Raw genomic sequence first — 13,394 nt, 5'->3', positions numbered from 1 at the left:
CTTACCCCTGCCTCTCTACCCTTCTGTCCCTATGCCGGGTATTCACTTATATAGTCCAGGTAGCCCCGAGTGGCCAGTGTCCCTACCAAGTACTTTGTCCTCTTAGCCTTTGGCTATCAAGAGGGGGGTCAAAAAGATGTTCCCCGCGTTTAAAAATAGGAAAAAAGAGCAAAGGCAACCAGGCCTTCTATTTTAGATCATCTGCAGTCTACTATATGCGTCCTAAAGGGTTAACACTGTTAGCGCTATTGTAAAGAATGTCACTTTAAAGTTGAAATCCTTATTTCTTCCGCTCAGACTATTCCTCTAGGTATGAAGCCAGCTCAGATCTTTTTGAGGTTTATAACATCACAGACATGGATGAGTGTAAAAAAAACGAGCAGGTGTTCACATTAGATAGATAGGTAGATCAGGTAGTATGTATATCAGATAGTAGGTAATCAGTTCATCTGCCCCAGATATCTGTATGTAAATAAATACATCCCAAACACATCTCCACTATTCGCTGCTGTTCTGGGAATATTTCCCTCAACCTTTACTATGAGTCCTAGGTCCAGGTAACTCCACTGTGCCAAGAAGGGTTCATTTCCAGGGAATATATATGCAGAGTAAAGTTTAATTTCTTACCCTGTTTTCCAACTGCTTCTCTAGAGACTTCACAGGGGGGGCCGGGGGGACACAGAAGGGAATATCAGCTTACACGGAGCCTTTCCTCAGCTCTCGCCTCTCCCAGCTCCTATTCCCATGTGTCTCCCTGCAGGCTACCCCCCTCCAGCAGCGGCGTTACCTTATTGTTTGTTTAGCAGCTCCAACTCCCGGGGCTCTCTCCCCCCTTCGTTGCTTCGGAGCTCCCGCTCCAGGTATCCGTGTTGGTTGCGGTGTTAAGGGCTTATCCCAGCAGCAGGAGCGGGAGCAGTAAGAACTAGCGGCTGTCCCTCTCTTCTCACCCTCCGCGCCATACCGGTATCATCACTCTGTGCCGGCGTCTTTGCGGCTTCCCAGCTTCCTCCTCTCTGTTTGAGCGGATATGCGGGGAGGGCGGTGGAGCCAGGCCTCCCACGGAGCGCTCCTACGTAGCGACGCTCCGCCCCATCAGTCTGCTTGTGGTGGCTGTGTTAATTTTTCTTTTTACTTTTAAGCTTTTTTTAGTATGAAAACCAGGTATCCTATAAATTCACGCCCTCTGCACAAGAAATACCTCCACCGCGCCAGTAGCTCCCTGATTATCCTCAAAAGTAACTACATAAATGTGTACATACACTTGTGAGAATAATTTAAAAAATATTTCACAACACCAGTGACAGTGATTCAATAATAAGTAAATGGTGAAAAAAAGTTATTGAGCTGCCCCCCTTAAATACACAATATAATACAATAAAATATTTAATCCTAAATATCAGTTACAAACCAAAAAATGGTAAACCGACACAGAGGTTAAATGGAAGGCGCTTTTTTAAAAAATGTATACCTTACGGTGTACAAAAAACAGTGGCAATCTCTTAATTATTAGCAGATTACCTAAGTGACAATATATAAATATATCAGTGCTTGAATTTGTGCAATAGTGGTGATAACCTCTATTCCTAAATATAACGTGAACATAAAAATAAATAAACATTAATAATTGCTAATAAAGTGATAAATGCGACAGCAATTAATAAGAACACATGCAAGTGTTTCAATTCGTGCTGTAGATGTAACATATAAAACTCCTGTAGACCAAAGCAATATCCAAACAGGTTGCAAGTGACAAAAAATGGTGACGATAAGAGTGAAGATCAAATGTTCCACACAAATGATTCCTGGGTGATTAAATGTCACACGCTGAATGACTCCGTGCTTCTTTCACCACACCGCCGTGCTAGTGAAACACACTCTCCAGACATGCACTCACCAAAAAAACATGCCAGCACTCTCATGCACGGCAAAACACGCTCTCTTTACCACACTCCAGGGTAAATGGTGTATACGAGGTTCAATGATGGTATTCAATGGGTCCACATAAAAGAAAGTAAATGCTCCAATAGTGTAATTCAGCAACAACAACTTTATTAAAAATCACTGCAATCCTCACACATCGCACTCACATTAGTGTAATAAAAAACGGGCATAAAACGTGTAGTAAACAGCAAGCCTCAACTTGTGGATAAAACAATAACCAATGGTCACGGCGGACCCGAGGTGTGCAGCTGCTGGGTATAATCTCACCCCTCCCTCGGGAAACCTCCGTCCTTCAGAGCACTCGTATTCCTCTCCTCCTGTATGGCTAACAGCGTGTACGTCACAGATCACAGCCACGCCCCAACATGTTTCGTCATGGATCGACTTCTTCATGGGATTGGCTGTGTACTCTGCCACTCAACCCTTTTATCTGCTCTCAAACCCACGCCCACCGGGTCGCGTACTGCGCATGCGCACACCTCGCGTCCCCGTGCGCCGGATATACTGACATTCAATACAGAAAATTACAATTAGGATTCAGGCATATAGGAATCATGTAGCGCTAATAAATGTAGTCTATTATAATGTTATATTTATATCAGGGCAAATTCCAATAATTTCAATGACAATAGGTATTTAAAAAAATCCGCAGCTACGCTTATTTCTCATACACGGCAATGCATACGGCCCACCTATTGAATGGTCCTGAAACTGAAATCGACCATCAGTAGGTCTGAGACCACTTATTTCTCAATCATGATACATATTGAATATACAAAGATAAATATAGGGCCATATTCCTGATACATATTAGATATACAAAGATGAATATAGGGCCACATTTCTCATATATAGCAAAAATTCAATAATATTCAAATTGCATAAAAATGCTGAATTAAATTTCTAAAATTCATAAAGTTAATACTAAATATAAAAATATTAAAAAACATTAGAAAACATAGGATAATATAAACCTCAATTAAGATATTGATTACCACTTAAGGAATAATCATGAATTATAAAATATATAAATGGACTTCTAAAAATGAGACTAGATGTCTCTACTATTTAACTATTATGACCGGATACCAACCTAAACGGACTAGGCCCATATATAGCTAGAATAAATTAAATTCAACTAAATTAAATCGACCAAATAAATGCTGAACAACGATAATAACCCCACCTTAAGTAGGTGTTCTATATATCCAGGGAAATAACCAAGACCTTATAACAGACATACAAAATATCCATTTGAAAGGACAGTTCCCTTCTCTCCCCTCCTCTTTGGGACTAATTGATCACCCAAAACACTATAGATATATAAATAAATTAATTAATAAGGATACCACTAGGCCCATATACTGTGCTAGACAATCCCCCTACCCTTCCTACCACAGCATATATATGTCATTACCAGATCTTGAGATCCTCCCTACATAAACGCACTTACAATGTAAAATAACACCAGGATAAAATGTTAGGCTGAAACATAATGGTGATCACAATATAAGGGGCCAAACATCAAAGATCAAATGTCATATAACTCCGAGATGCACTACCTAAAGCAAATAATAGATGATTTGAGTGACCCAATCTAAAAGTTATTAATGAAACAATTTAGATCTAGTTCTATGTTCAACCCTCTAGGGGCTAAACTTTTCAATAAAAAGATCCATCTGGTCTCTCGTTGAGATAGGTCCATAACTTATTCTTCCAGACAAGTGAGTTCCCCTTTTTTAATTTTTTTTCAGGGGATGAAGAATATCTTATAAACCTCATAGATTCTCCTGGACATGTTGATTTCTCATCAGAGGTTTCCACTGCTGTGCGTCTCTGTGATGGTGCAGTTATCGTGCTGGATGCAGTGGAAGGTGTGTGCCCACAGGTAAGCACAGCACGTTTGACTGCAAGATTTGGATATACATAATACTGTTAGATGTTTGCTAGAAGAATGTATATAACGCAGAATAGCACACACAATCACAGGTATTCATACATGCAGAATATTTATTCTAAAATTCTAAATGTACACATATTGGCTTGCAAAGAAAACATTTCTTTTCACCTACATTTCTGTAGGATAAAAAAAATGTTTCTGTATCATTAAATAAAATAAAAAAAATAAAAAAATAAAGCTATAGATAGATATACCGTGTGTGTGTGTGTGTGTGTGTGTGTGTGTGTGTGTGTGTGTGTATATATATTTTACGATGCCTTCAAAAAGTATTCATACCCCTTGAAATTTTCAACATTTTGTCATGTTACAACCAAAAACGTAAATGTATTTTATTGGGATTTTATGTGATAGACCAACGCAAAGTGCCACATGATTGTGAAGTAAAAGGAAAATGATAAATGGTTTTCAACAGTTTTGACGAGTTAATATCTGAGGCATGCATTTGTATTCAGCTTTACTCTGATACCCCTAACTAAAATCTAGTGGAACCAATTGCCTTTAGAAGTCACCTAATTAGTAAACAGAGTCCACCTGTGTTTAATTCATTCTCAGTATAAATACAGCTGTTCTGTGAAGCTCTGAGATTTGTTAGAGAACCTTAGTGAACAAATGGCATAATGAAGGCCAAAGAACACACCAGACAGGTCAGGGATAAACTTGTGAATTTTAACCACTTGACCACTGGGCACTTAAACCCCCTTCCTAACCAGACCAATTTTCAGCTTTTGGTGCTCTCACATTTTGAATGACAATTACTCAGTCATGCAACACTGTATCTATATGAAATTTTTTCCCTTTTTTTCACACAAATAGAGCTTTCTTTTGGTGGTATTTAATCACCGCTGGGTTCTTTATTTTTTGCGCTATAAAAGAAAAAAGACCGAAAAATCTGTAAAAAAAATAAATTTTTCTTCATTTCTGTTATAATATTTTGCAAATTAGTAATTTTTCTTCATATATTTTGGCCAAAATTTATATCGCTACATATCTTTGGTAAAAATAACCCAAATCGGTGTATATTATTTGGTCTTTGTGAAAGTTAGAGAGTCCAAAAGCTATGGTGCGAATATCTGAAAATTGATCACACCTGAAGTACTGACGGCCTATCTAATTTCTTGAGACCCTAACATGCCAGAAAAGTACAAATACCCCCCAAATGACCCCTTTTTGGAAAGAAGACATTCCAAGGTATTTAGAAAGATGCATGGTGAGTTTTTTGAAGTTGTCATTTTTTCCCACAATTCTTTGCAAAATCAAGGTTTTTTTTTTTACTTTTTTTTTTTTTTCCACAAAATTGTCATATTAGCAGGTTATTTCTCACACACCGCATATGCATACCACAAATTACACCCCAAAACACATTCTGCTATTTCCCCCGAGTACGGCAATACCACATGTGAGATTTTTACACAGCGTGGCCACATACAGAGGACCAACATGCAGGGGAGCACCTTCAGGCGTTCTGGAGCACCCAGGCCAATTCTGACATTTCTCTCCTACATGTAAAAATCATCATTTATTAGCTAGAAAATTACATAGAACCCCAAAACATTATATATGTTTTTTTAGCAAAGACCCTAGAGAATACAATGGCGGTCGTTTGCAACTTTTTATCTCGCACGGTAATTTTTTTAACGTGTTTTTTTTGGAAAAAAAAATGTTTTGTGCTTTACAAAAACCAAAACAGTAAAGTTAGCCCAATGTTTTTGCATAATGTGAAAGATGAAGTTACGCCGAGTAAATAGATACCCAACATGTCACCTTTCAAAATTGCACGCGCTTGTGGAATGGCGTCAAACTTTGCTACTCAAAAATCCCCATAGGCGACGCTTTAAAATTTTTTACTGGTTACATGTTTTGAGTTACAGAGGAGGTCTAGGGCCAAAATTATTGCTCTCGCTCTACCGATTGCAGCGATACCTCACATGTGTGGTTTGAACACCGTTTTCATATGTGGGCGGGACTTACGTATGCGTTCGCTTCTGACTGCGAGCACACAGGGACAGGGGCGCTTTAAATTATTTATTTATTTTTTTTTTTATTGTTCATTTTACTTTATTTATTTTAGTTTGATGCTTTTTTCCCAAAAAAAAAATTTTGACCACTTTTATTCCTATTACAAGGAATGTAAACATCCTTGTATTAGGAATATGGCATGACAGGTCCTCTTTACAGTGAGATATGGGGTCAATAAGACCCCACATCTCACCTCCTAGGCTGGGAAGCCTGAAATTAAAAAAAAAAAAAAAAAAAAAAAACGATCCTGGCTTTGATCGTAGCGGTGAGTCGGTAGAAGCGCGGGAGGGGGGGACATCCCCTCTCGCCTCCCGTAAGAACGATCAAGCAGTGGAACAGCCGCTATGATCATTCTTATGGTGTAGGGAATCGCCGGCTGAAAAAGCTGATATCTGAATGATGCCTGTAGCTGCAGGCATCATTCAGATATCTCCGCACAAAGTCAAGGACGTTGTATGACGGCCGGCGGGAGGGAAATGGTTAAAACGCATTTTTTTTTTTAACACAAAGTTGTCCGAGGACTTCCGGCCGGATGTGATCGCGGCAGCAAGCCTCCCTCCACAGCTCCGTCTCTCCTGTATGAAATCCGCGACAGTGGTGTGTTCATAGCAGCTTGCCGAGCTTACCACTAGATAGAGGAGAGAACGCTGAATCTAGCGATGCCATCCTCTACCGCAAAGAAGTCTGCTAAGGCACTGTCGGATCAGAGACAGTCTCGCTCCATAAAGGAAACGGCGCCTAGCCCCGCCCCCGCCATCTTGTCTTCTCCGCCGAAGGAACAGCGCGCCAAATCGGCTGCTGGTAAGATGGCACAGGCTAAAGACACAGGGGGAGAAGCATCAGAGAATGCACTGGCAAAATCAGTGGACATAGAAGCGATCACCAGGCCAATACTGGAGGCGATAGGTGCTAGCAAAGCAGAACTCATGGGGCGCATAGATCACCTCTCCTCTGAATGTAATTTAATAAGACATGACCTGGATAAGTTCAGAGGCAGGATGACCACAGTGGAGACAGAAGAAGATAGAAGATACCTCTCATGATCATGGTGCTCAAATAGCTGAGCTGAGAGACCAAGTTAGTCACTGCAAAACAAAGCCATTGACGCAGAAGATCGCCAGAGGAGAAACAACATCCGCGTGGTGGGACTTCCAGAGGGAGCCGAAGGAGACAAACCTGCCCAATTTGCGGAACGTCTTTTCAAGCAGCTTCTGTCCCTGCAGGATGTGCCTCCTACCTACGTAGTCGAGCGAGCTCACAGAGTTCCAGCAGGCCGCAGACCCCCGGGAGCATACCCTAGACCTTTTTTGGTTCGCTTCTTGAATTACCGAGATCGTGACATGATTCTGTCCCAAGCCAGGAAACTACAAGAGCTCCGACATGAAAATGAAAGAGTGATGCTGTTCCCAGATTTCTCAGCAGCGACACAACAGAAGCGACGATCGTTTACTGAGGTTCGTAGACGCCTGAGAGAGAAGGAAGTCAAATACAGCATGATGTATCCCAGCAAGCTCAGAATACAACATAAAGGGTCGGTGAAATTTTTTGAACACCCAGAGGAAGCCTATGAATGGATGGACAAAGAACTCTAAAGTCCTATGAACGACATGCTGGCAGGCAGTGAAGAGGAAATGCCTTACGGTAGATTCTGTTTTTGTTTTTTCTTGCTTTTTGGCTGCTGTTTTTTTGTTTTTTGTTTTTTTTGAGGGGACATTTTCCTCCTTCCTTGAAGGGGCAAGAGAATCCCAGTTTTCATTGTATAAGAGCCCTGCAGCACAGGTACAATACATGAGGAAAGTCTCAATATCCAGGATACAACTCTGGTGGTATGACCGACACCCTCTCCTCATACAACGCAGACCGTGGCAATGGCTGATGAGGGTTTTTGTGTTATCACGGGGGTCACAATCCTGTTTTTTTTTTTTTTTTTTTTCTTTTGGTTTTTTATGCTCTTCTTGATTTATTTATGATTTTTCTCTTCTCTATCTACATATTACCTGAGAATTTCACTTACTCAGTGTCTTTATGCAATACCATAAGCATATCCACTTCTTCTGGCAGGAGTTAGTGGAGGGGACATGGACTACAAAAGGAACTGCCGAACTTTCGATTACTGCGGCGGGAATTCACCGCAATTTTTTTGTTGCTATTGTTTTGTTCAGGGATCAAGCTATATACCGGTATGGTTTGGTTGGTTGCTGGTATAAAAGCAAGGGTGGGATGTTCTAGGGCCACAGCTCGACTTAGGGGTTATTATTGTAAGTTTGTTTTCCTCACAGATATGCTGGATATTGCAATTGGGGCTAGTCCCCCTTGGCGGACGTTGCTCTGGCTAACATTTGACAGTAAAAGTTGGAATGGTGGATGATATTAGGATTGTGTCTTGGAATGTTCGGGGCCTTAACCACAAACTTAAGAGGGCCTCAGTATTCCAATACCTCAAACAGATCCGGCCACATATCATGCTTCTACAGGAAACACACCTGGATGGCAGTAGAATACTTTCACTACGTAAACCATGGGTTCAAAAAGCCCTACATTCAACGTACTCCACATTTGCTAGAGGTGTTTCTATTCTAATTTCCAAATCTCTACCGTGCACGATCCATCATGTGTTTACTGATCCAGAGGGCAGATATGTGGCGATAGTTATAGAAATCTGTCATAAAACTATCATACTAGTGAACGTATATATGCCTCCGCCCTTTCGGGTCAAGCTGCTATATGACCTCTTGACGAAACTGGCGCCATATGCTCACCTCCCTGTGGCTGTGTTGGGGGATTTCAATGCCATTCTGGATGTGGTGTTGGACGCCTCCAACCCGGCTAGGGGGGGTTCGGCTGACTTAAATGCTCATCTTTAAGCTTGCTGGAACTTAGACCAAGTGGAACTGGACTAAGTGGACTTTAATCAATTTATTTATCACATACATGATAGGCTTAGCCTTAGCCAGGGGTCACATCTCCACATAGAGTGTTAATTGGAAGAACAGCGTGCTTAATCCAAGCCAAAGTGGCGTGCCTCCCTTTGATGGTTCCATCTTGAAAGGCCCCGACCGGGTTAAGGTCGCAAGCTCTTCCAAGCTTGCCATTTGGTAAGCGCGCATTTTTACTATCACAGTGGTGTGGTGAAGGACTTATTGATTTCCATTTATTCACGCTTCTTCTTTTTACCATCCATGATTGGTTTTTGAATAGGACGGTCCAGCTGTTTTTGTAATCCATGAACTTGGAGCCTATCCCAATTTTTGGGCTTAATATTTTCACATTTTCTGTTTTTGGTTTTATCATATAGAACTTTTTTATCACAGCGCTGCTCTTCTTGTATTTACTTTGTTATGTGTGTATCCCACATTTTAGCGGCTGCTTCATGCTGATGTTTGATCACTGATTTGTCACATTAGATTGCTTTCAATTTTTGTTTTCAATATGTTTTTATGCACCAATTCAGCTAAGGTATAGCGCGGTGATCTGCCTTTTTTCTGTTTTTTTGGCTGACTTAAATGGCTGGAGGACTGTGGCGGAGCTTATGGAGCTGTGGCGATGGAAGCACCCAGATGATAAATGTTTTTCACATGTGTCAACGGCTCATAGGTCTTCTGCAAGGATAGATTTAGCATTTGGGAATAATCTATTACTACCTTATATAAAAGATATAGTATATATGGCTGGTGGTCTGACGGATCACAACCCTCTTGCAGTTACCCTATCATTCACTGCGGAAGCAAAGGGAAGATGCTGGCGTCTCGCCCCTGGATGGATACAGGACGAGCAGGTTTCCGTCCAGGTGACGGAGGCCATCCAGTCCTATTGGTCATCCAATGTCGACACAGCAAATCCTCACATTGTATGGGATGCTTTTAAGGCAGTGACAAGGGGGAATACATATCTGCTATAAAAACAGCACGAAAGCAGGATAGGGAAGAAACGGAGTTCCTTCAACAGAGGGAAAGGGAATGTGCCAGGGCCCATGCGGAGTCTTCCACGAGGGCCTCGTATGACGCCTTATTGGAGGCGAGACGCTCCTTATCCATACACTTTACGAGCCAAGCCCGTGCCGACATGACAAAGAGGAACCACACAGTCTTTGCGGAGGGGGATAAGAATGGGAAACTGTTAGCAATGTTGGTTGCTGATTATCACCCGCTGACCAACATCCCAGTCATAAAAGACCAGAGGGGAAACTTGCTTAACGAACCAGAACGTATCATGCTGGAATTTATTAGGTTCTATTCTTCCCTATACTCACCTATTCCTTCCTATGACCCAACTGAATTGGACTCCCTTTTAGGTGACCTAACACTACCAAAATTATCAGAGACCGACATGGACAATTTAGAGGCTAAAATTACAGTGAAAGAAATTCAGAAAGCAATTTTCACTTTCCCTCAGAACAAGGCCCCTGGGCCAGATGGGTTCCCAATTGATTTTTATAAGGCTAATGTGGAAGTCCTGGCCCCTAGACTTAATTTACTTTTAGAATACTGCCACAAACATGATGCCTTGCCGGACTCTATGTTGGAGGCTTACATGGTTCTTCTACTAAAACCAGGGAAAGACCCAAAGGAATGCGCATCGTACCGGCCGATAGCTCTGTTAAATACAGACTTAAAAATCTTAACAAAGATTTTGGCCATTAGACTGGCGGAAGTACTCCCCTCTATTATTAACATAGATCAAACAGGGTTTATGCCGGGGAAGTCAACAGACACTAACCTAAGGAGACTGTTCACTCACTTACAAATACAGTCAGGGGCTTCCAACACTAGAGTAGTGGTCTCTATTGATTTTGAAAAGGCCTTCGACTCTGTAGATTGGTCATTCATGTTTAAGGTCTTAGAGTTTATGGGTTTCGGCCCAAGTTTTAGGAAGTGGGTGGCCATGCTTTATGGACGTCCGAGAGTGGCGATCCGACTGGGGTCGTCCACCTCGGACTTCTTTGAAGTGGGTAGGGGAACCAGGCAAGGTTGCCCGCTATCCCCTTTCCTGTTCGCACTTGCCCTGGAGCCACTGGCGGTAGCACTTAGATCCTCTCCAAAAATAACATCCATATGAGTGGGTGCAATAGAAGAGACTCTGGCACTATACGCAGATGATTTGTTATTATTTCTTGATGATCCGGGGGATTCCTTGAGAGCGGCACTAGAAATCATAAATCATTTTGCAACCTTCTCGGGTCTAAAAGTAAATTGGGGAAAATCGTCCATCCTACCAATAGATTCAGGGGCCAAGGAAAGAGCAGATCCCCACCTACCACTACAATGGGTCACGTCCCTTAAATACCTGGGGGTACAGATCACTCCAAACGTTCAAGACTATATGCTACTTAATTTACTGCCCCTGATAACGGTATTGAAGCAAAAAGTACAAACTTGGACAAAACTTCCGTTATCCTTAATAGGTCGCATCAGTTTATTAAAAATGAAATTTCTCCCGGTTATACTATATTTCTTGAGACATGCACCTGTCTGGATACCACGGTCATTTTTCCGGAAGCTAGACAGTATTGTCTCATCTTTCATTTGGGCTCCTAAAGCTCCCAGAATAGGACTCAAAGTACTGCAAGAACCGGGGGAGCAAGGGGGATTGGCACTGCCTGATTGGCATAAGTACTACATAGCGGGGCAGATGGTGTTCGCACACAGGTGGTTGGTAACAGAAGATGGAGATGCGGCTACAGTCTTGGAGGCGGCTCACCTGGGGTCCTATGACAGTCTGCGTTTTGCTTTGTTTAGGGGTACCAGGTCAGAATTGCCCCTAACGCTAACAATGAAAGCCACTATTAAGGCCTGGGAGACAGCAGTAAAACTGGCGTGCCCTAGTTATGGGGGGGTGTCACCTTCAACCCCTATTTGGATGAACCCGACTTTACCCCAATTTTACAACTTGCCAGATCCTATGATCTGGGCTAGTAGAGGAATCAAGACATTAAAAGACATAACAACCTTTGGTGAAATACTGACCTTTTCCCAACTGCAGTCGAGGCACGATCTCCCCAACTCATACTTGTTTCGTTTTTTACAAGTTAGACACGCTTTTCAGGCGCAGTTTGGGGAGAGGAGGGTGGAATCTCTGCCCTCGTCTCTTGAAACGTTGCTAGCGGATGAGAACCTGACCAAACCCCTTTCAAACACATATAAAGAATTATTCAAGGTAACCCCACTGGCAATTACCAGATGCAGGGAAAAGTGGGAGGTGGAGGTCCCAGATATACAGGGTGAGGACTGGGATGATCTATGGACTCAACCATTCAAACATCTGGTGTCTGCAAGGGACAGTTTAATTCAGTTCAAGTTTTTGCACAGAAGCTATTACACACCAGCTAGATTAAAAAAGATTTTTCCCACAGCCTCGGCAGAGTGCTGGAGATGCTCTCACTCACCTGCAGATGCTAACCACATCTTCTGGCAATGCCCCCAGATTCAAAGATTTTCGACTGATATCACAACCTGCATAGCTGAATTAATATCAGTACCGATCCCATTGACAGTCAGGGTTTGTATGCTTGGACTGGTAGATGAGGTAGTACCCACACGGGCCATGCGCACAATGCTAAATGTTCTGCTTTTTTATGGTAGAAAGGCTATTTTGTTGGCATGGAAAAGACCAGAGGCACCGAGTATCTCCTCCTGGAAAAGCCAAGTGAACTCCATGCTACCCTACTATAAAGCAACATATGAGTCCAGGGGGTGTATGAAAAAATTTGATAGGGTAAGGCAATCGTGGTTTAATTCCAACAACACGGTGGGGTAGTGGATGAGAGTACTGAATAAATATGGAAGCACTAGACATAATATGTCCCCTGGTGGAAATACGCAATACGAGGGTTTTGACTAGGGGAACGTCTGCTGAAATTATTACTGGTATACGTATAAAAATGTATGCACAAATCCTTGATCTAGATGAGGTGGAAAACTGAAGATCCGTTTTTATGTTGAGCTGTGGTTCGGGGGGGGGGGGAGGGGGAGTTGGGGGAAGGGATTGAGATATGTTTTAGCTAGTAGGCCTCTGTTAGATAGGGCTATGGTCATGTTGACCAAGTATGGATAGTGTCCTAATGACACGTCCAAACGTTGTATGTATATGTCTTTTAAAAAAAGAAATAAACAGAATTTTTCAAAAAAAAAACACAAAGTTGTCCATTTATACAATATTTCTACCACATAGCATGTACATACCAAAAATGACACCCCAAAATAGATTCTCCTACTCCTCCTGAGTAAGGCCATACCACGTGTGTGAGACTTCCGCAGCCTGGCCACATACAGAGGCCGAGTACAGCTCAGCATGGCAGGGTATGGCTGAGTATGGCGGGGTAATGTGGGGCTTTGCAGAGTATTGTGGGGGTATTGCAGAGTAATGTGGGGTATTCCAGGGTAATGTGGGGTATTCCAGGGTAATGTGGGGTATTCCAGGGTAATGTGGGGCTTTGCAGAGTATTGCACAACATTGCAGAGTAGTAGGGATGGCTGAGCAT

The 13,394-nt window shown here is 42.2% G+C and overlaps 1 protein-coding gene across 1 annotated transcript in view; it reads left to right on the top strand.

The window, feature by feature from the left end:
• Positions 1-13,394, top strand: part of EFL1 (elongation factor like GTPase 1) — a 556,540-nt gene that overhangs the window by 42,953 nt on the left and 500,193 nt on the right. Inside the window, exon 5 of the mRNA XM_073618573.1 lies at positions 3,696-3,829. Coding sequence (XP_073474674.1) covers positions 3,696-3,829 — 134 coding nt within the window. The remainder of the gene's footprint in view (positions 1-3,695; positions 3,830-13,394) is intronic.

The sequence above is a fragment of the Aquarana catesbeiana genome, linkage group LG03 (genome assembly GCF_042186555.1).
Source record: "Aquarana catesbeiana isolate 2022-GZ linkage group LG03, ASM4218655v1, whole genome shotgun sequence".
NCBI classification, from domain to species: Eukaryota; Metazoa; Chordata; class Amphibia; order Anura; family Ranidae; genus Aquarana; species Aquarana catesbeiana.
This window is presented reverse-complemented; position numbering and strand designations above follow the sequence as displayed.